Source organism: Syngnathus scovelli, chromosome 3 (genome assembly GCF_024217435.2).
Source record: "Syngnathus scovelli strain Florida chromosome 3, RoL_Ssco_1.2, whole genome shotgun sequence".
Taxonomy (NCBI): Eukaryota; Metazoa; Chordata; class Actinopteri; order Syngnathiformes; family Syngnathidae; genus Syngnathus; species Syngnathus scovelli.
The window spans coordinates 9,389,289-9,414,231 of NC_090849.1; the positions used below are offsets into that span (position 1 = coordinate 9,389,289).

Sequence of the window (24,943 nt, forward strand, 5' to 3'; positions counted from 1 at the left end):
GTGGTACAAATAAAAAAATCTATTCATTTAACAGTCGGCATGTCTGTCAGAAGTAGGAAAGTCCATTTCTAAGATAAACATTTCAATACTTACCAGTGGCATGTTTAAACATACTGAACATATTTAAGATCATGTTTCAAGTCGCCGTATTCAGGCTATATTCTAAAAAACATCAAGTGTCTTACAAAACAAGGTATTATTCATTTGACTAATTTAGAATGAACTTTTAATGTCATATATATTTGATATTATGCTATATTTCCTGGAGAGAAATGTTTGTTTCATTTGGTTTTGAATTTTGTGAGCAATACATGAAAAACAAAAAACAATTGTATGATTTGAGCTATTTTAGCCAACTACAGCCAAGAACAGACCCACAATCTTTTAAATAGAACGGGAAATGCCTTTTGTTTTGAAGATACCATAGAAAATGGCATTTCCAACTGTTTAGTAAAAATCATTGCTTCTATAGTCAAAATGATGACTTGTTTTGGAAAAAGTGACATTGCATTAACAGCCACCTACTGTATACACATTTTTAACAACAATAATCCTAATAATTAATCCTTTTGATGGGTACAGAACAAATTACTAAACATTTTAACTGCTACTATTTAAAATAAAATAAATAAAATAAAATAAAAAATGACACATGACAGACATTTAGTAGTTGTCCTCACTCCCACCTACTTCAAGGTTAAAGGCAACATAGCTGATTATGCAGTTTATCCAAATTGGAGGAAGGGTGCCGAAAGGTCAAGGGTGACATATGGCTGCTCAGGTTAGATTTCCTACTAGTATCGACAGCTAAGTTGGTCATTCAGGCTGAAAAAATGGGATGTTTCTTTTCACAAGATAAGTAATTGTTTCCATTCAAGTAAGCCCTGGTTGCTCTTGTGCTTATTGCGGCATATAAGGTTCACACTGCAACTCAATTCCAATTTCTTTGCCCATATAAGGTCTGTATCTAATTCTTTTAGAGGATCTGAAAGGCTCAATTCTGATTTTTTTCATTTATTCATTCATTTATTTTTTTTGTTGGTAGCTTATTAGGCAAACATAAGTTAATTCATTAGGCGTGGTAGTGGTTAGACGTCTCCATGAAATGTGATGGAAATGACTCACCTCATTCCCCCAAAATACTATTTCCACTTCTTGCCTTATCACTCCTCTGTGGAGATGAGATGATAAAAGGATAAGCCTGTGGCGCCAACTCACTTGACCACATTTACTTCTGCAAACATGACATTGCGAGTGTCGCTTCTTTCTTCTTTGCATACGGGTCACTTTGGGAAAGCGCATGTTCACACACCAAATTAACTAAAGGTCGCATTTAAGATGGAATGTACTTATGTACAGAAAAAAAAGGATTTCAGAAATCCAAATTGAGCATTAAGACCTATGGTGTGAATGTAGCCTGTTGGATTTTCACTTTTCATTGACAAACGAGAACTGCAAAGAATTGATCTCATCTTATACCCACGAGGGTTGCAGGCCAGTAGTCTTCAGGCGGCAGGCAAGGTTCACACTGAACTGGTCGCCATCTAATCGCAGGGCACATTTAGACAAACAACTATTCACACTAACAATCGTACCTATGGCCAAATTGGCGTAGCATGTGTTTTTTTTTTAAATATATAAAATATATAGTATATGTCCCTGAGACACAGCCACAGCCTACATAGCTTATAGTGGGAATACAAGCCAAATTGCGGAAATGGCTTCCAAAGTTTAAAATTCTTAAGAAGGGACAATGAGTGCAAAGTAGTCTTTAACTGAAAGCAGTTTGATAGGAATACTTGACAGGTCAAGACACAAATGCCATTTTCAGATAGAACGGCAGGAAATTGTATCTGCAGTTGATTTAGTAAACACAAATGTGCAAAGTACAAACACATTTAAACGGCTATCTTGTTGCTATGCACCAGGCAGGGGCAGGTGAATCGCTCTTAAACATGAACACTGATAAATTCTCATACCAATGAAGAAATTATCTTCCTTCATCCCCTCCAGTGGCCTTACCAGTGGTGTATAATGAGAACTATCCAGGGTTTCAAGAAGTGTATAAGCCCAACTTGACAAACCCTTGAGCCTCTCCTCCAGCTGGAACTAACCACCCAAAGTAGTGGACAAGCCTTTTCGGATCCTCCGGCCTGTCTACTGCCTGACCCTTTCCACACTGCTCCGCCCAACTAATACCACATGCTCACTCTCTCAGCAGCTCTGCAACACTCTACCCCCAATGTGAATGCTAATGACCACGCAACACTAACTCACAAACTGTATAAGAATATAAGAAGCTTTTCAAATTCAAAGCCAACTCAGAGCTCATGTGCCTGCTTTAGGGAAACAAGTAAATATGGGCTGTTGAGCGTGGGGTAAGACAGTGGAGCTGGTCTTACGCAGGTTGGTACGCAAGTAGAAATATGAAGGCTCTTGGTAGGGTGATCAAAGCCTGTCTCTTCACCTGCCAGTTTATGTTACATGTATACTACTGAGCTTGCTACCATATGGCACTGCAGAGCTTTGTAAACACATAGTCCTGTTGTTGTAATTGCATGTGTGTATTTGAGCCTAAATATTTGTTGCACTTTACAAGCAGTGAATAGCTCATGCATTGGACAATGTTTTTATTCAAGTTTAGCATGTGTTTGAGAGCTGCAAACTGTTCCAGATTGTCTGTATTTTGTTCTGGATATCATCGATCGCTAACTTGTTACGCCCATAAAACTGACTGTAACCGATGTTTTCAAACATCCAGGGTCACATAATCGCTCAGGTTAAAAAGAAGCAAAACGGCTTCATATATTGCAAATGTGGTTTTATTCTTTGTCAAAAGGCTCCAGCGATGTCGTGCTCACACATGCATGGTTGGGGGCTAGCAGATGAGGCCGGAAACGAACAATTTGAGGCTAACCCTGACTGCTGCGAGCCTCAATATATTCATATCAGCTCAAGCAGCAAGAGCAAGAACACAATGTGACGCTTCATCACCAGATTATGATGTCAAATAATGCTCAGACAGCTGTGCTAACAAAACCTTTATTCATCTTATTCATCATACAATAATAATCGCCATGACTCTTTACTGTGTTTTTACTGTGTCGTAATGCTTGTCAGAATCAGCGATCCAGGGCGCTTGCTTGGAGCACACACACGTCGGGCTCTTGTTTTGTGAAATAAAGAGCCGGTTACCAAACCCACATCTTGCCTGGTACTTTGGTAACGCTACAATACAGTTATATACGTAGATATGTGGAATAATTGGAACCGCAATTGACGACGAGGCTGATGACGAGGCTGATGACGAGACTGATGATGAGGCTGACGTCAGCGGCGCACGTAAGTCCGGAGTCAACAGCTGTTTTTTTTTAAATTTTATTCACACAGAGGATGAATATTCCGATGGATTTAATGATTTGGAGTGACACGGATGGTTCGTTAAAATTATTGTCTATATTACATTTATTTGATACATCTTGTCTGACGTCAGCGGCGCACGTAGTTCCGGCGTCACCAGCTGTTTTTTTGGGTTTGTTTTTGTTGTTTTAAGTGACACAAAACGAAGATTTCGATGGATTTAATGATTTGAAGTAACATGGATGGTTCGATAAAAATATTGTTTATATTACATTTATTTGATACATCTTGTCTGATGTCAGCGGCGCACATAGTTCCGGCGTCAACAGCAGTTTTTTTGTTTTTGTTTTTGTTTTTTTAAGTGACAGAAGACGAAGATTCCGATGGATTTAATGATTTGGAGTGACACGGATGGTTCGGTAAAACTGTTGTTCATATTATTGTTATTTGATATATAGTTTCTATATGGGCCTGTGGAATAATTTGAACTGCAACTGACGACGAGTCCGACGTCAGTGGCGCGCCGCACACGCAGCGTTGTTTACAGAAAGGACAACGGATTCGATCGATGGATTTAATGATTTGGATTGACACAGATGGTTTGATAAACGTGTTATTTATTTTATAATTATTTCAATAACTGGTAATGTTACGTCAGGCCTGTTCTCAACTCCTCGTTTGTGTTTATGTCACGTTAGCATACCGTATCTGTTGTTGCTGTTGTTGCTGGTTCATGTCTGTTCTTGGTGTTGGATTTTGTCAAATAAATTTCCCCCAAAATGCGACTTAAACTCCGGTGCAACTCATATATGTTTTTTTCCGCTTTATTGTAATTTTATGGCTGATGTGACTAATACTCCGGAGCGACTTTTGGTCCGAAAAATACGGTATGTATATATATATATATATATATATATATATATATATATATATATATATATATATATATATATATATATATATATATATATACTGTATTTATATATATGTGTGAGTGTATGTATTTTTATATATATATATATATATATATAAAAAAAGACAAAAAGTCTTAAGCTACAGGACCAGATGGTGTTCCATTCCTTTCCACTCAGGGACAATGTTAGCCCTGTAATATATTGTTCATAATGTTCTGTTATGTATATATATATATATATATATATATATATATATATATATATATATATATACTGTATTTATATATATGTGTGTGTGTGTGTGTGTGTATGTATTTTTATATATATATGTGTATATATATATATATATATATATATATATATGTGTGTATGTGTATATATATATATATATATATATATATATATAAATTCGGTATATATATATATAAATTCGATATATATATATATATATATATATATATATATATATATATATATATATATATACATATACATACATACATAAATATATATACATAAATAAATAAATACATACACACACAGATCATAGGCAAGCAGGTCTTTACATTGTTACTTGTATTTGTTGATTGCAATCGAAGTTAGATGTACGTATATATACATATATATATATATATATATATATATATATATATATATATATATATATATATATATATATATATATATATATATATATGTATATATACATACATCTAATACATATATATATATATATATATGTATATATACGTACATCTAACTTCGATTGCATATATACGTACATCTAACTAGCAATCAACTATATATATATATATATATATATATATATATATATATATACATACGTACATCTAACTTCGATTGCAATCAACAAATACAAGTAACAATGTAAAGACCTGCTTGCCTATGATCTGTAACAAAGAAAAAATATCTCATCCGCTCTCAATTGTACTACTATTTTTAAAATGGTATGTTTTGTGATATGACTGTGGGTAGAAACATGTCAATTAACACACTAGATTTATATCTCGATTCTACGTGGACTTTATCGAATTTGGGAATCGCGTTAACCCTGAAAGCGCGTTGTATAGAAAGTCTTGTTTTTTTAGAAAGGCATGTTTTTAGGCGGCCCAAGGGGTCATTAGTTACATTAATTTAGGTCAGGCATGTTGTTGGGCAGCCGAAGGGGTTAGGGTTAAGGTTGCTCCACACACATCGAAGTTTGTTGACATTTTATTAAAAGAGAAGCAATACGCAAATGACAATATCAGGCAGATTGAGAAAGTCGTTTGCCATGTGAATTGGATGAAAGAGAGAATAAAGCAGCCACTTATTCTACTACTGTGTCTGTCCTCACTCTTTGACTTGAGTGACTGTGAATGAGGTGCTTCTGCGAACAAAATCGATCCTAGCTTTCCGTAACACTGTAAGGTCACGGAAATTAGAATCATTAGCGCTAAGGTTTACGTGCTAGTCCTTTAGCTTCGTACGATCCTTATATCATCCATTTAAAATACTACTTAAAATGTATTTATAACAATAAAATTGGGGTCCATGACCAAACCACGTTAGACAGAAAGTCGCGTAGGATCGAAGTGAGTAAAATCAAGATTAAGGTGTGCCAGTACAGCACCACTATGGTGAGTACACCATTGGAAGGATACCAATATGTGGAATGGTACGGATTGATATTAAAAACACAAAGATGCATACTGTGCCAAATTCAGTTGAAAATGGAAATGGGCTATCTCGTCACCCCCTTGGTAACCGAGCCGGTTGTGAAACCAGAGCACGGACCTTCTCCCCTGGCACACAAAATACTTCAATTAGTTAATGTTGGTGTGTTTTGTCAGCTTGAACCTGTGTTTATGCTTGGACATGCACTTTGGTCCTTTCTACAACTGCTAGAGGCATAGATGAGGGGAGGGGAAGCTAATTTGGAGGAAAAAAGGGCGGGGGTGAAGGGGCTGTATTGTAGGACGGCAGTGAAAATAGGACTATCAGTTCCACTCAGATAACCCCTAGCTGTCATTGGACCTCAAGCCAAGCTGCGACCCCAGGGCTTGAACTCTGTGGTCATGTGACCAGGCAGTAAAGTGACCAGTGGTGTTACTTGGCTCCGGCTGTGGTCAGAGAGGAGCAGGCTGTCGAGGAAAGAGGTTGCTGGGGGAGAGAACAGAGGAGAAGGGGGAAAAAAGCTATGAAGCAATTCTTCAGCAGACTCCATGTTTGAATGGGTTCCAGGCAACCTGGAAGAAGCATGAAATGGATACATGGGAAGGTAAGTGAGGCTATCATTGGTGGTTGATAATTTCTTGCAGAAGGCCAAAGATTTAAACCTAACCTATTCACATGTGAATGACATTTATACGCGAAAATAAGGAGTCTATTTTTGGTGACCAGCACCGTTTTATTGCCAGCAAAATTCCACTGAAGGATTATGTAAAAGACCACAATGTGTTGCTTAAATGGCAACTTGTAAATGCAAATAGATCTTCTTGGCGTATTTAAAAAGTGACTCAGAAAATGTAATTAGTCATTTTGCTAACGGGTTATTTGACATATTTAGTCCGAATACGGTGATATGGAAAGATTTGGTCTTTTTAGCGAGGTTATCCATGACTGTCTTCAAGTAATTTGTGTGATTGTGAATTAGTGGGTATTCAATGTGGTTGTGATTTTAACATTCTGTTGTTTTGGATGCATGGCAGCGGGATTGCAGTCGGAAATCTTTGATGGCTGTTACTGTACTTGTAAAAAAAAAATTAGCCATTAGGCTGAGTCTTCAGCCTCATTCTTCCTCATTTCTGGAATTTCACAGTCAAAGATTTTTTTACAGTAACGGTCTTGCATACAACCATTTTGACATTTTTATTTTCGATTGTGTTTATTGTTTGATTTAGCTATTTGAGTTGAATTTATCTGCTTATTTTTAATGAATGGATAAAATATTGAGTATTGACCAGACTTCCTATACAGAGAAAGAAACCACCAGGGTCACTGTATATCAAGAAATATGGAACGTAAAATAGCACAATCCACAAAAATGTTTTACTTTTCATCCATTTGTGATTTTTTTCATTTTAATCAAGTTAATTTCATATATTGATTATCAGCAAAACTAATCTAGTAAACAAATTCACTGTCTTCTTTTAATGTTGTCCTTCAAACTTCTGACGTAGCATGCATGTGGAGGAACCATTCTACTGTATTCGTCCCCTCCCCCATGTTAATCCTTCAGCCAGCAGCCATGTCAGTTGTGCTTCAACTAAGACAGGGTTAATGCTACTCTTCAACATATCACATCACCTTTAAACCTTCTAGTGGACCTTGTTGGCTGAGAAGTAGTTAATTTCCCATGTTTAAGAATAAAAGTGAAACAAAACCAAAGTCAGGAGAAAAAGGTATCATGGAAGCTTGTTTATATGATGCAGATACAGGCGACAGGAGTAGTGATAAGATTAATAGTAAGGGTGGGGGAGGTCAGTGACACTGTTATACTCAACTATAAATAGCAGATGACAGAAGCTGTTTATTCACGCTACTTACTCATTTTCTTAATTTCACTGAAACTGATCCATCATTCAGGCCACTGCCCTGTCAAACCAAACCATCAAGTCAATCATGTTGCAGACCTTTGTCTTTCAAGGGTGTGTTATTTCAACTGGATTCAACCCTTCCCCCAGTGCACACGTGCGCACACACACTCGCACGTACGCACGCACGCACACACACACACGCACACACACACACACAGCACACACACACACACACACACACACACACACACACACACACACACGCTTACTCATTAATTTCCAATATGCCAAATCACTTCAATCCCCCACATTTATGCAACACATGTTGGAGTCAGTAACAGTAGTGGGAACATTGTTTTTGTGTCGGCACAAAGGAAAGGTCCCACTTACAACCGTGAAAATGGAGATACAAGGGTCCATATGCAATTCATGTAGTTTTTAATCAGTTACACTCACACCTATGTGCTGGATGACTAAACTCCAAATGAGATGTCTGAATTGTATGGTAGTGTGGGTATATTTATACTAGGGCTGTCAGTTTAATGTGTGAATTAGATTAATTAATTATACTGCAAATTACCGCAAGTAATCTGGAATGGCATGTGCAAGCATTTTAAATTTGGCCCAGTGAGTGAGTGACCCGTAGGCTGAAGGAGCACGTTGCTTCCTTCCTGCTTTTTGCCGGGCTGTTTTCTTCTACAGTAGCCTCAGACACAAAGACATTTGTAGTGTTTCTCATCAACAACAGGACAACAACAGGCATTGTCCACCAAAGTGTAGAAGTGAGCGAACATAAGCAAAATAATTAATTAACAGACCTCTATCAGCTGTGGTGTAAATTTAACAAAATGATTTGTTTCAGACAAAAAAAAAAGAAGATAATACACACATTTTTACAAATTAACATGCACACACCCACACAACAACTCACCATTTTGGAACATGAAATAAAGAGCAAAGATTTAATCTTAAACACTAAGGCATTATAGGTGGAATATGGTCATCTATTCTGGTCTTCTGGTGTGGTGACATCATTCACATTTGCTTTTATTGTTTTTTCTTGCCAAGTCTCGTTTTCAGCACAGTGCAATCTAAAGAAGTAGAGACATTAGCATTTTCAAGCTAAAACTATAATATTCAGTATTATGGTTGGTTGTACACTAAATAAGTGCTTGGAGTGGAGATTTTCAAAGTTCCAACAGGCTGTGTGAAACTGAGGTGCAACTAATGCAGGAGATCCCTGAATTTTAAATTGCTGTATTGCATCAGTTTTATATTTGAGATATTTTAGTGTTTTTGTATTGCATTTTTGAATAATGCACCTGTCCTAATTAGTTTGCAGGTGTGCTTGACGTTTTTTTCTTTTTAATTTTATTTAACAAGCACACCCCACCAATCATAAAAAAAAGTGGATTTCAAATCTTCTCTTCTTGGTGTACTGCACTGCAATCTTGTAATGCCCTAGAATTCAAAATTCTTTATTTGGGGACCTTTATCAGATATGAGAATAAAATGTGATTAATTACATTAATTAATTGCACGTCCTGTAATTAATTCCATTATTTCTTTTAATCACCTGACAGCACTCACTGCACTCACTGCTTTTATTTAAAATTAACGATTAATGATTTCTTTATTAACAGAGCTTTACTATGATGGCAAATGAACAACTGCTTTTATTTTATTTCTCATATATTTGCTTTTTTTAAAGTTACATCTTTTTATCTCCACGCGGTTTCTAACAATACCACTACCAATGGAGTTTCAAAGTTTAATATTTACATTTTACAATTGACTTTAATAGCAGAGCACTTTGTTTTAAATCTTTTTGTTTTTGTTTTCCATCCAAAAATCCTTTGCACTAGTTAGGTGGTACTTCACTGAAAATAATTTTAACAGCCAGTAAATTGTTGAGAAAATTTTGAGAACCAATGTATTAAAGGATTCAAAAGGAATCACAGCTGGGGATATTTTAGGTTTTACACATTTTTATGCTATATAAATATCATTTAGGCAGCTTTTTTGCCCAAAAACATGCATGGTCTTGCATGGTCAGGTTTGCATTAATGCATGTTTCGTTATTTTGAAATAAATGCATGTACTCTGTTCATTAGCAGCTTTTTTTTAATTTTTATTAAATGTTGTTTAACAGTATTTTATTATTAGTTTGAAGATGGATACAAGTTGGTTTGGCATATTGCGATTGTAGGCATCCTCAGGCATTTGAGATTATACCAAATTTAGAGCAACAGAATGTAGAAAACCTGAACTAATTAAACACCCTAAACACATTTAAAGCAGATGGAAAATTAATTTAAAAAAAAATGCAAACTGTTGCATGCGGCTTGCGTTTACATATAATTAATATGGAGCTCTTGCCTGGTGTAGTATTACTTAATGCTAATCATTTAACCTTTAAGCTTGAGTGTATATTGTTAAGACGGCTCTGTCAACAGGTCACAATTGTTTCTTTGGAAGCACCCAATCTACAACTGCATGCACATAACTTAGAAGATTAACATCACAGTGTGGCTTGCCAGGAATTTGAGATCTTAGTCCCAGAGGGTCTTCAGATGCCTTCAACCTCTGTGAATGTGTTTGATGTGTGTTATGTACATACCAGTCATAGTCAAAAAGTTTTCTACACCCCCGCCCTTCGTCGTCCTCAGGTTGTAGAGATAAGTAAAGGAGAAGAACAGACATGATATCTGGAAAATAGGAACCGAGTAGGCTTGGAAAGAGGGGGTGTGGCCCCAGCGGAAAAGTACAGCAGATTCCTGCAACCCTAACCCCCGCTCCCTGTGTCAGCTGAGCACGATTGTGATGGAAAGCACGAAACAAAACCTGAAGAGAGAAACTCCTTTAGCAGCAGGCCTTGTTGCTCTGCCAGCCCCTCAAAAGGCTGCTTTACACTATGCAACTGGCCTTTGTGTGCTCATGGTGTGGACAATAGAGAGATTTGGCCACCATACTTGTGTGTTCTCAGCATGATGAAGCTTGGAGAGGCTTGGGGCTCCTGCATGCAAACTGCTTCGCATATGAGAGCAATGTTTCTTTCTTTCTTTCTTTCTTTCTTTCTTTCTTTCTTTCTTTCTTTCTTTCTTTCTTTCTTTCTTGCTTGCTTGCTTGCTTGCTTGCTTTGTTTCTTGCTTTGTTTCTTGCTTTCTTTCTAGCTCCCAGTGGTTTTAGATTCTTAGCCATGTTGCTCTTAACACACTTCACTGCTGAAATACCTAAAAGAAAAACGAAAACAGCCCAGTGACAACAACATAACAAGTGATGTATGTCTTATTTTGTCATCAGGCTTTCAGAGACCATAAGCTGAACTGTTGTGAGCTGTGGAAAATGGTGCTGTTGATTTTTGTCTTTGACATCAACTGAAAATGGTCAACTTCCTTTTCCTGGTTTGTGTTAAAGTTTGGAATGAAACCCAGGTTGACCTCTGGGAAACAATGCTGACTTTAATGGGTGTTAAGGGTGGTCTCTCTCTCTCTCTCTCTCTCTCTCTCTCTCTCTCTCTCTCGCGCGCGCCCACCCACCCCCACCTCTTCCTTTCTGAAAGATGATTGTCACTGGCTTGATTCAGCATTTGATCATTGCCAAACTTGAAAGGAATGTAGTTGGTTGGACTGTGGTTTACATGCAACACAGGGTAGCTAAGGTCATGTGACAGATATCGTCCTTATTTTGATCTTACGATCTTGAATGTTCAGATCTCGATTGTAATACAATCTTCCTTATTTTAACGTTAATACCTTTAATGTTCATATCTTGATTTTGATACAGAAAATTATATTGTACGCAGCCCTATTATAGTATATACGCATAGACATACATATGTACATTTACATACACATGCATCTACAGTACATATACGTATACATGCATATATACGCATACACATGTACATACATATAATATACATACATATATGCACAAAATCATTCAAGGGTTAGTCCCTGTTGTTCATTCTGTATATTTTACCTTTGCTTCTGAGCGCCAATGTTTGCTGTTGTAGTTATGCAGATGACACAGCTGGGGCTAAACGAGGAAAAATCATCAAATTGCGTCCCCCCTGAAATTGTGTTTATAATTTTTTTTTTTTTTTTAAATTTCATTTTTTTCAACAAAAATCTATTTACTGCAACAAACTATGACATATATTATGCATTATTGGACACTAAGGCATAGGTATACAAATCATTATTAATATGAAAGACCATTTATTTACTTCAATTACAGATATGAACTTACTAAATACTTTGACGTGCAGTTTGGTAAGTTTTCACAAGAACATAATTCTACCACACAGGCATAGGCGCAGACAGTACTGGGGACACGTGCCCCGCAGTTACATTAAGACCGCGATTTAAAAGTGTAAAAAAATGAATACATTTGTAAAAAGCAGGTCAATTGATACATCTAATGTGAAAATGTACAACATGCATAATTTTTGGTTGCAGAAAGAGAGTGTTAAATATTATTTTGATGTATGAGGCACTTTTCTCATTCTGATAATAAGGCAAGTTAGTGTACAAAAAGAGAACTAGTTTGTTCTGTAGCACATTGTGCAAAAATATTCAGAGAACTAGGTTATGATATCAATGTGTAGCGCTGAGTTGGTTTTGAAATAAAATCTGATGAAAAAATCCCTTATTTGGAGACACATTCAATGAATATAGGTTACGATATCAATTGGTAATGCTGAGTTCATTTTGAAATAAAATCTAATGAAAAAAAATCCCTTATTTGGAGACACATTTAATGAATACAGGTTACTTTATGGTAACGCCATCAAAATGTCTAAAATATCAATACAACCAACAACACTTTTTTTTTACATCATCCGATTCTAACTCTTTCATCATTAACTTAATTCAAAAGCGTTTTTCCACCAGCACTGTTAATTAAAGTTAATTACCTACTGTAATGATATCATTTCCTTTCAAATATCAGCAAGTTTTGTTACAGCCTTTTTGAAGTGTATTTTATTTAATAGCAATTCTTGCTAGGTGCCATATTTTTCAGCACTGTGAGAAAAGAGAAACCCCGACCCACAGACAGAAACCATATCTGTAAACTTAAATTAGTGCTTTTTGAAAGTAATCCAATTCAAATTCAAAATGTTCAGACTTTTTAAACTTTTCTTTACTTCCAGTACTGTACATTTTATTTTATTTTGGTATTTTCATGTGTTTTCTCCATATGTTTCGGTGTAGTAGTTGTAATAATCCATTGCTCAGAAACTTTAAGGAAGTGAAGCCATTGAATAATTGTCATGAATATTTAACTGTCATCTTCTGAGAAGGAAAAGGAGGAGTCGTAGGACATGACACGCTGAGATCAAGTGTGTGAAGGTGTGAATCAGCCTGATTATATGGTGGCCATGCACTTGAAAGACAGGGTGATAAATTTGGCAAATAAGCTGGAGTGAAGGCCACGAGAGCTGTTGTGTTTTTTTCCTCAGTGAAGGAAGTTGGGAATTTCACAAAGAGAGGTTAGTGAAATATATGGTTTTAATGCAGTGGTTCTTAACCTTGGTTCGATCGAACCCTAGGGATTCAGTGAGTCGTCTCAGGGGTTCGACAGAGCCCCCACTGAGGAGGTCCGAACAAACCTGTTTTATCGTGTAGCTTCTGATTTGCCAGTATGTAATTTGTTGCGAGTTCATGCATTGTGTTGGTTTTGTTCTTTGAACAAGGTGATGTTCATGCACAGCTCATTTTGTGCATTAGTAAAAAACATCTATGTCTTGAATAAAAAAAAAAAAAAAAAAATTCACTAACGAGGGGTTCGGTGAAGGCGCATATGAAACTAGTGGGGTTCAGTACCTCCAACAAGGTTAAGAACCACTGTTTTAATGTGTTTTCTGAATGAGCACATGGGCTGACAAATGGCTGGCTGGCATTGGTGAGGATGCAATGGGTCATCTATGGGATCCTCATATCTTGAGTTGGAAGAGATTTCTAACATAAGTTCCCCTGAGAATAAAAAACATTTTTCACCTTCAATGCCGAATTCACCCTAATCTTGTGTTTTGCTACTTTACACTACAAATTGTTGTTCTTTGAGTTGCCCTAAGACAATTGTTGTAATTGACCAGTTTTTCAATTGTGTATTATACTGTCTATCGAGCACAACAGACATTCCTTAAGCCACTTTTCATATTGAACACACTTAGAAGGATCAAGTTTCCTATATTCTACAGAGACCCAACAAATCCCTAGCTAGGAAAGCATTTTGGGAAAACTGAAATGGACATGTTTCAACTGAACCAGATGTTCATAAAGTATATTGAGCCAGAAATAGCACAAGAGAGAAAGTCAATGACTGGTGTGATATGCTCAAATTAAAGTGAGCGTAAAGCGAGCCCAACATTGGCACTTATGTGATAGGACTAAATTAAAAAATGATGTCAGTGCTAACAATTCCTCCCTGAAAAAAAACTCAGAAGCGATTTATTGGTATTTATTAACAGAGGAGTGGTACACCTACTGACGTCCACTTTTTGGTTGGAGCCTGCTTCATTTGACACATCAGCCTGACTACGTCATGGAAGGAAGAGATCACAATTTCCCCATTGGAAATCATTTTAAAGCCTATCGCTTAAAAGGTACAAAAACAGCTATCAATTGACACCAAGATTTACATGGAAATGTCTATTTATGACTACTTCAACTGATCACAAGGATTAGCCTCTCCGTGGCTGATTTTAGAAAAACGAGCAGCCTCACCAATGTGCCCTGTCACATTTTGGTAAGGCATAATAAGCTGCGGCTACACTCTAGTCCAGGGGTGGGTAAATTTTTTGACTTGCGGGCCGAATTGGGTTCTAAATTTCGAACCAGGAGATGGATGTAGTGTTTGTATGAAGTAATATAAATGACACGTAAAGGTCATTGCATAAAAGGTTTTGTCCTTTAGTAGGTAGATGGATATTCGAAAAAAAGCTTTTTGAAAACAAATGCATTTATTAACAGCATTAAATAAAATATTTCACCAAAAAACTACTATCAGTGATTCACATTAAATATGACACTGTTATTATGAATAACAATTTCCATCACTTCATGGCTGCAGGACAGATTTATGAAAGATGTTTATTTATCTTATGAGGCGAAATCACATAAAACGGCAAACATTCTGACCAAATACATCATCTTGAAGAATCAGTGAAAGAATACATCTAAATAAAGTAATAAAGAAATCAAAACGGCAACACGGTGACGGATATCTGAAAATGACAGAGGTGAGGAAACGGGAAACACTTCCTTCAAGTTGGCCTTAAAACCTTTAAAAGTTAAAAGTCGCAAACAGGTGGTGTATCCATGTACTTGAGTACTTGAGCATTCTGCATTGTTTGAAAATGAGAATGGTCGCTCGTTTCAATCAATATCTGTACAAATTATTTTCAAAATGCACTTTTTTTTTTTTTTTTTTACAACAAACTAGAGAAACTCCCCTTCATTCTCAGTGGGAACAGTGTTGTTGTTTTTGCTAGTGAATCATGGTCTGGAGTCAAATTTGTTGTGGCATTTCTTAGGATAGAGCTGAGGGGTCCGTTAACCTAGATCTGTGACACGGCTTTGTTGATGTTCACGTGGCTGAACGTCTGCTCACACACGTCGGTCGAGCCAAATTGTCCTCTCTTTTTTTTTTTTTTAAACATTCGGCACTCAGTGTCCGCCTTTCTTTTCCTCGGGCCACTCATTTTAATGGAAGGATACCAGGGTAAGGCTTGTGGGTGACTTTAGTGCACATATGTCAGAGTTACGGCCCGCGGGCCAGATCCGGCCCGCGAATTGATTATCTATGGCCCCCTGGATGATATTGAATTACTATTAGAACCGGCCCGCAGGCCACAGCCGCCCGCTGGTGTTTTGCACGCACCAACACTACATTTCCCACAATGCAACGGTAGCCCGCGATGTCCCTGCAGCTCGCACAAGCGGCTTCATTATTCATCAGTAGTCAGAGCAGAGTTCAACTTTCTGATACCGCCCTCCTCAAAAATGGCTGAACGTAAGGTGGACGCTAAGAACAGGGGTTTTCAGGCCAGGTGGGAGGCAGAGTACATGTTTACGGAGGTAAGAGGCAAACCTGTGTGTCTTCTGTGTGGAGAAAATGTGGCTGTAATGAAAGAATTTAATTTAAGAAGGCACTATCAAACGTCTAAGAAACACACAGACAAAGACAAGAAAATAGAATATGAACAAAAGCTACAGAAGGTGGAAAAATTAAAACGAGGCCTTAAGTCCAGACAGGCTATGTTCACGAATGCTAAATCGCAAAGCGACGCTGCTGCCAAGGCTAGCTTTATTGTGGCAAAAGAGATCGCAAAATCAGCCTGGCCCTTTGCAGAAGGAGAGTTGATCAAAAACGGGTTTTGAGCCTCAGAGCCTAACCCCGAACATTGATGAACTTGTACAAAAGATGAGACACCTCTAAGTATCAGGCTCAGCCTCAGACAAGTGAGCATCACAGAACAGTAACGTATTTTCCGTTTTTTAATTCGGTTACATTTTTACATTTGTTTCTACAAGACATTTTTCTTTGAAGAAAGTATTGTTTTGTCTGTGTGCCGTAAATTTTTGAATTTTATTTATTTATATTTATTTTTCAGTTGAATGGACCAAGGGAAAATTGCAGATAAGAGCCATGAGAAAGAATACAACTGATTTGATTAATTTTTTATTTTACGATTTGAAAGCAATGATCGGTAGATCATAGAGCAGCACAATAATAAACTTTCAGTTTATAATGCATGCAGTTTTATTTATGCATTTATCTTGATATTAAGAAACACATTTTGTTTTTAAAACAATTCAATTTTTTGCTGTTTGGCTGTTGAAAATATTTTCCCTTGAAGTTACTGACAGAGCCATAACAAAATATTGCCATATTCATTTAATCATTAAATAATGTACACTGTGTTAGGTCTTAGTTCAATAGGCTATGTGCAATCATTCCGATATATTTTAATAAACATTGAACCAGTCCGGCCCTCGGCTTGTAGCAAATTTGTTTTTTTGGCCCTCGGTGTGTTTGACTTTGACATCCCTGCTTTAGTGTAAAACTGTATCTGAAAGCTCAGCGCGCGAATTAGGAGAATGCTGACGTCACAGTCCTCACTCGAAATTCAGCATTGATAGAAATAGAGCGCGGAGTGCGCCGGGTCCGTACCACACGCACTTGTGAGTGTGCTCCGAGCTTCCTGACACGGCTTCCACGAGTAAATGCGCGGGTGGGTGTTTTCCCATCTACTGGAGAAACGCAGTCATTGGATGGAAATTGACCAATAAAACGTTTAGTAATACAATTTATTCAGGTTTGGCGGGCCGGATTAAACGGCCCCGTGGGCCGGATGTGACCCGCGGGCCCAAGTAATCATGTTTGGTGCAACATGATTTCTTGTATTCCTGAAATGACTGATTGAGTTTAGAGCTGCAACAATTAAATGATTAAACTAATCAATTATCAAATTATAATTACATATATATATATATATATATATATATATATATATATATATATATATATATAGATAGATAGATAGATAGATAGATAGATAGATAGATATAGATATAGTTGGATTTTGTCCACAATTTAGGGAGCGCGCTATCTGCGCCTCACGGCAAAAGCCATTGCCAATCACCTGTTATCCAATTTACCCACTGCATGCTCGTTTGATTTCTTCAGATTTAGGAAAATGCTAAGACACTGAAGCAGAAATTAGATTTACACAGGTTGGTTGAGTTCAATCACAATTCTTGTTCAGAAAGCTCTGTTTTCAGGAAAGTACAATACAGCGCTGGGCCTTTCAAGAGCAGAAAGTCTCCATTCAGAAAAGGCAATGTTAAAGGTTCTTTGGTCAGCTTATATTCAGTTGCACATGCCAGTGTGGGCCGAGTTTGATGGGTGATGAGTCTTTGGGGCGGGGCAAGTTCGCAGGAGAGTCTGATTCCATGGGAGCGGGTGCTGGTTCTGTGAGAGCTGGTTCCGTGGGGTTGGGTGCTGATTATGGGCGATTCGATGTGTGGGGGCTGTTGTTTTCCTTTCCGTCTTTCAGCCTTGACGATCATCTTTGGCTGGGCTGTCTCCCTCTGGCACCTGCTGGTTTTATCTCCAAGTGACCTTCCTGTAAACATTCTCCTCCATTCTTCCACATACACTGTCTCACCTAATTCTTTCATCATTCTTTCAATTTTGTCATTTTGTACGAAATTATGTGAGCTTTTGGCTGTGACATCATTAATCTATTACTGTTCCCTGACTATGCAAAGTTTGTTCTTTTGATCTCCATGTACTTGCTTACGTCATCGTATTCTTAGTTTAATCATGCTTTCAACCATATGTTTTCTTTGTTAGGCAAAATATTTCCCTCTGTCCAGAACGTTCAGTAGTAATCGAAAACTGGCGTCTAGCATTAGTCAAAACATAAGATACAATCAAGTACTGAACATTTTTAGACGACTTTGGCAGTGTCCGTGATTTAGAAAATCATCAGGCATGCATTAAACAGTTTCTTAAGGGTCATTAAGCTATTCAGGCAATATATCAAAAAACATTTGTTATTTCAAAGTGCTCAGAAATATATATATCAGATCATAAAGTTATAAAAACCTATCTCATTACCACTTATCAGAAATGTCTAGTTATGTCTTCTTTATTGATTTGGTGTGTAGGTATAATTATATGCTTAAAATGTTTCTTTTATTTATTTAATATGTGAATATACTGGTCTGCTTATGTACTTTATTCAATGAGGTTTGAGCATATCTGTTTTTGTAGCTAGGCAAGACTATTTGTATTTCGACCCCATTCCTTCAATATATATATATATATATATATATATATATATATATATATATATAATATGTATAAGTATATATATATATGCGTATGTGTATATGTATATATGTATATATACATATATATATATATGTAATTATAATTTGATAATTGATTAGTTTAATCATATACTATATATATCAATACATATATATGGGTATATATAATTATAATATAATAATATTTTTTGATAATGAATTGATATCAAATTAATCAATAATAATTAATTAATTGATTTTCATAATCAATTGATTAATAATTTCAATTTAAATCTAAGCTGCTTTCTACTTGCTAACGTTTCACATATCTCAACAAACTGAAACTGAGACGCGTAAACGTCCATTAAAATCAATGGAAAAACCTCAATCAATTAAAAATGTGCTGTTCTCATATTGAGCTTTCTGCAAAATGAAAAAAAAAATAGAGCCTCAAATGCAATGGGTACTGTGTACAGGCTGTCTTTATGACATGTGGAACTGGTATGCATGTTTCTTCTATCTTCTATTTTCCCAGTTAATATGCTGCAGGAGAATCTTTAAAAACTATAACATATTGGTCTCTGGTGTCATGTTATCTCAAGTCCTGTTTTATCCCTGCCTCCATATGTAACATTTTCAAAAGGCAGCTTGGTCTTCATTATTTTGTATATAACAATTTGTATTTGAAGATTAAAAAGTAGTCTAGGGAAAGAGATTCACAAAGTTAGTTCTCACTTCTTCTGACAGTCATCTTCACCTCTTCTATATTGTGTTACTCTCCAACATATATACATTCTAATCACTGGCTGTCTTCACTGTGCGGTGTCCCATTAGCTCACATAATATTGCTATACCAGCACCACTCTGCAAGCAGCAAATTTCAACCGTGTGTGTGTGTAGGCAGCCGTTGATCCCGGGAGATCATGGGTTTGCGCCCGTTGGTGTCACTCCACGGCAGTGCTTCATGTGGCTATGCAGTCCGATCCGGGAGGCACAGCTTCTGCCGCATCTTGCACAGCGGTGGTCAGAGGTGTTATTGAAATCTTGAAAATGCTGATTTTTATTTCTCAGTCTTTTGCCGTTGGCCTGCTGCCTTAGGATGTCTTCGTAGGCGACAAGACCTTCTCTCGTTTTCTGTCTCCAGTAGCTTCTGTCTTGGGCGATAGTTTGCCATGTGTTCAGTCCGATGCCTGCGGCTTTCATATCGCGTTTACAGGTGTCCTTGTAGCGCAGCTGGGGTCGTCCTACTGGCCTCGAACCAGATGACAATTCGCCGAACAGGAGATCTTTGGGGATTCTTCCCTCGCCCATACGGGTCACGTGGCCCAGCCAGCGCAGGCGTCTCTGCTTGAGCAGGGAGAACATGGAAGCAATTTTGGTCATCTCCAGCACTGCGTTGTTGGTTACATGATCTTTCCAGGTGATCCCGAGGATACGACGTAGACATCGAAGGTGGAAGGCATTCAGTTTCTTCTCTTGTCTTGCATGGAGCGTCCAGGTTTCGCTGCCATAGAGTAGGGTGCTCAAGACACAAGCTTTGTAGACCTGAACCCTGGTGTTTCTCATCAGGTTGTTGTTGGACCAGACTCTTTCTGTGAGGCGAGCAAAAGTTGATGCAGCTTTGCCGATCCGCCGAGCGAGTTCCTTGTTAATAATCACCTTGTCTGAAATGGTAGAGCCCAGGTAGATAAAGTCATGGACGGACATCAGCGTGTGGTTTGAGATTGTGATTGCCGGTCGTGTTACAACATCCTGGCCCATCACTTGTGTCTTTTTTAGGCTGATGGTTAGGCCGAATTGTTCACAGGCGTATGCGAAGCGAGACATGAGTGCCTGGAGTTCCTCTTCTGTGTGGGTTGCAACAGCTGCGTCATCAGCGAACAAGAATTCTCGGAGGCACCTGGTTCGAACTTTGGTCTTGGCCTTTAGTCTTGTGATGTTAAAGAGGTTGCCGTCGTGTCTAGTTCGTAAGTAGATTACTTCTGTGGCGTTTCCAAATGCAAACTTCAGCATGACGGAGAAGAATATACTGAACAGGGTTGGAGCCAGAACACATCCTTGTTTTACCCCGCTGCTGATGTTAAATGGTTTGGATGCATTGCCGTCGTGTATGATAGTTCCTTGCATGTTGTCATGGAATGATTTGACAATGCTCAGCATGGTGGGGGGGCAGCCAATTTTTTCCAAAATGTTGAAAAGTTCTTTTCTGCTTAAAGAGATCAAAGGCCTTGGTTAGATCGATGAAGGCAAGGTAAAGTGGTTTTCTTTGTTCTCTGCATTTCTCTTGTAGTTGACTCACAGAGAAGACCATATTTATGGTGGATCTTTCCGCTCTGAATCCACATTGTGATTCTGGGTAGACTCTGTCGGCCAGGAACTGCAGTCTTCTTAACACTACGCGCGCGAAGAGTTTGCCGACAATGCTGAGGAGTGAGATTCCGCGGTAATTGTTGCAGTCACTTCTATCAGCCTTGTTCTTGTATAGGGTGACTATGTTTGCATCTCGCATGTCCTGTGGCACTTCGCCTTCCTTGCAGCACAAAGAGAGGATCTCGTGAAGATGTTGGATGAGTTTACCCTTTGCGCATTTCAGAACTTCTGGAGGGATGCCATCTTTTCCTGGTGCTTTGCCAGACACAAGGTCTTCTAGCGCGCTTTTTGTTTCTTCCAGGCTGGGATTTTTGTCTAGATCCCTCATGATCGGCAGTTCTTCAATTGAGTCGAGAGCATCTTGGCTAACGTTTGTCTCACTGCTGTACAGTTATGAGTAGTGCTCTGCCCAGCGCTCCATTTGCTGACCTTTATCTGTGATGATGTCCCCTTGGGCTGACTTCAGTGGGGCAGTGGTTTTCTTCGTTGGCCCAATGACAAGTTTTATTCCTTCATACATGCCACGGATGTTTCCTGTGTCTGCTGCAGTTTGAATCTTGACGCAGAGTTGGATCCAGTAATCATTGGCACATCTTTTGCATGCTTTTTGCACTTTGCTGCGGGCTTCTCATTGTCTGCAGGTTTTTGTCGTTGGGGGAGGATTTATATTGTCTCAGGGCTTGCCTCTTTTGTTCTATCAGAGGGAGTAGCTCTAAAGAGTGTGCCTCGAACCAGTCTGTGGATTTTGTTGTTTTCCGTCCGAATGTTTGCATGGCGGTGTTGTAGACAGCATCTCTGAAGTGTTCCCATCTTTTGGAGGCGCTGCCCTCAGGGGTCTCTTCAAGGGCTTTGTCTACTGCGGCTGCGAATAGTTCTACTTTTCGAGGATCAGATGTACCATTGGTGTTGATGCGAGCTCTGCCGACTTTCTTTGAGTGATGGACTTTTCTCGGCTGTAGCTTCACTCTGCTGCATACGAGGGAATGGTCAGTGTCGCAGTCAGCACTCTGGTAGCTTCGAGTCAGCTTGACGTCAGACAGATCGTTTCGTCTGGTTATCACGAAGTCGATCAGGTGCCAGTGTTTTGATCATGGGTGCCTCCATGAAACCTTGTGCTGGGTCTTGGTGCTGAAAAATGTGTTGGTGATGCAGAGGTTTTGTTGGCAGCACAGTTCCAATAATCTCTGTCCATTTTCGTTGATCTTGCCAATTCCGAAGTGTCCTAGACAGGATGGCCAGCTGTTGTAGTCCTGGCCAACACGGGCGTTGAAATCTCCAAGGATGAGCAGCTTTTCGTTGGGAGGTATGCTCTGAATTGTGTTGTTGAGCTCATCATAAAACTTGTCCTTGGCTTCTTGAGATGACGGAAGTGTTGGTGCGTAGGCACTGATAAAGTTCACCACGCCTGTTGATGTTCGGAGCTAAAGTTTCAGGAGTCTCTCTGTTCCCTTGCATGGCAAGATGGAACCAGATAGGCTGTTCCGATAGGCGAATCCCACGCCGTGTTCTTTTGGTTCACCAGGCTGTTTTCCTTGCCAGATAAAGGTGTAATCTTTCTCCCTGATGCAGCCAGAAGAGAGGAGTCTTGTTTCCTGAAGAGCAACAATGTCTAGCTGTAACCTCAGAAGTTCGTTGTTGATAACGACGGTCTTTCGGGCATCATTGATGGCTTGAAGGTCTTCAGAAAGGCCAGTGGTTAAGGTTCGTACATTCCACATGCCAATTTTCAAGTATGAGCGGGGTTTTCCTTTAGTTTTCCCGTTTTGTTTGCATTTTCGGCCTGGTATAAGACTTTGTCGGGCTACTTGTCAGGTTTCCCCTAAGACCCACACACCCAGTGGGGCAAGTAGACCGTGGCGAGGCAGCACCTTACTGGCTGGGGACTGCCCAGCTTGAAGCGGGCGGTAGCTGCCCAATGAGAATCGAAGATCTCTCCCACTGTCGAAAGCAACCCCTGGCGCCTCGCTCTTCGCCAATCGAGCGGTGGCTTATAACCGGTAAATCTGCTGCTTTCCGTTTTTTTCCAACGCTGTGATGCGATACTGAAGTGGACTCTTCAGGGCGCAGAGCCCGGGCATGTTTCTATGGAGAACAAGCTGTTGCCCATGTAGCAGGTTCCCCCACTCCACTCCGCTGGACACACCAGGGGAAGGGCAGGGCCAATACAATCTGAGTGCCGGCGAAGTCGCAGGAGTTGCCGGAAAGAGGTTGAATCAACACAGGATCCGCCTTAGGGTCTCCAGCTCCGGATTTTTCCTCAGGGTTGACTCCCGAAGCCTTTTCCCATGAACGGGTGTTGCCGCAAGGCAGCGGAGGTTTGAAATCAGAGTTTTCCTTCTCCTTTTCCTTCCTAACCCAAGGGGAAATTGATTTTCTGTAGGGGTTGACTCCCTTAGCCCATTCCTCTCCCGAGGAACCCACTGGGCAGTGGTACTATTTAACCCATAGTTTGGGGGCTGGTTTGTGGGCACCAGGGCGTGTCCATACACCGGTGGGCCCGCGTGCCGCACGTCTAGGGGCCAGACCTCCTCCGAGTCCCTTGTAGTTCCGCCTGGGTCCGTGTTGTACCCAGTTACCGTGTGTTGCCGCGTGGAGGCACTACATAGGGCTTGCTGTTAGAGACGCTATGTAATGGCAGGGAGAGACTTACGCACTCGGCTCTCCCGTTCGCAAACTGCTAGCCAGCGGTGAGGGTTGACAGTGAGAAGTGACATGCACTAGGCACTCCACCAACACACTAGACGCATCACAACAACCCGACTTGGTCTTATGAAGTCAGACACATAAATTTCAACCACACACCTTTTAAAATGGTAATCTGTCTCTGGGCGTTAAAAGCCTCGATTCCCCATTCAAGAGACTTAACACCATGTGCCCTTCTACTATAAAAACACCCCCAGTCAGCCTCTTTCTAGTTAGCTGTAATACATGAACTTTGCAGCTTTCTATTAAACCCCCACCCACCTCTGTCTTGTCTCAGAAAGGCTTAGCCTGCTACTTATTCACGTGCTGCTAGCCTGCAACCTTTTAAAACAGTATCATGTTCGTTTGAGTATTTAAGATGATTGTTGATGATTAATGGCGCAACAGTGCTCCATGGTGTTTGATCAGACTTTTGACCACAGACACAATCAGGTTTCCGCTACTTGTGATAAAAAGCAATATGTAGTTTTCCACACCCATAAAAGAAGTGAGGCTACCGTATCCATTTGGCACACTACTTTAAAATGTTTAAAATTTTAAACATTTGCCTGGAAGTGAATTTCAACTCATTAAACCAGGGGTCACCAACACGGTGCCCGCGGGCACCAGGTCGCCCGTGAGGACCGCATGAGTCGCCCGCAGGACTGTTCTAAAATTAGCTCAAATAACGGCACTTGTCGGTGAGCTGCATCTATTTATTTTACAGTCCAACCTCGGTTTCCTATTGTCCCGGTTCTCGAACAAATCGTAATTTGAACCAAAAATTCGAGATTTGTTTTGCTTCGGTTGTTGAACAAAATTCGGAGGTCGAACCTCGCGAGATGAGCCGGGAGGACCCGAGAAAACCCGACCGCGCGGCCCGGATGCCGACTGACTCCGTAGTTATTGTATTTTCGATACTTTGAGGAGTGCATTAACCTTTAATCATGCCTCCAAAGAAAGCAAGTGGGAGCAGTAAAGCCATCCTAAAACACAAAGACGCTCTTAAAGCACTGCGACAGTGAGCGCCCAGCGCGCTGCGGTTGCGCAATCGGACCAAATTAAGCTCCCTGCGCACTGAGGTCCACTTAAATTTTGGAAAGTACATCAGGACTTTAAAAATATTTTCTAAATTTCAGCGACGGCTCTGTCACAATAATGCGACCAGCGCGGTGCAGTTGCGAGGTCGGCGACGCGCTACGGTTGCGCGTTCGGCGGTGCGCTGCAGTTGCGCGATCGGACAAAATTA

General features: G+C 39.4%; 1 protein-coding gene across 3 annotated transcripts in view; it reads left to right on the forward strand.

Annotated features, from left to right (window-relative positions):
- The window catches only part of nr6a1a (nuclear receptor subfamily 6, group A, member 1a), a 142,514-nt gene that overhangs the window by 92,910 nt on the left and 24,661 nt on the right, over nt 1-24,943 (forward strand). Inside the window, exon 1 of one of the 3 annotated variants that reach the window (XM_049716451.2) lies at nt 6,245-6,555. The exons of 1 other annotated variant lie outside the window; for it this stretch is intronic. In XM_049716451.2, coding sequence (XP_049572408.1) covers nt 6,540-6,555 — 16 coding nt within the window. In that variant the 5' untranslated portion in view covers nt 6,245-6,539. Of the gene's footprint in view, nt 1-6,244; nt 15,901-24,943 lie in introns of those variants that run through there. One more of the 3 variants, XM_049716452.2, reaches the window with a different exon arrangement.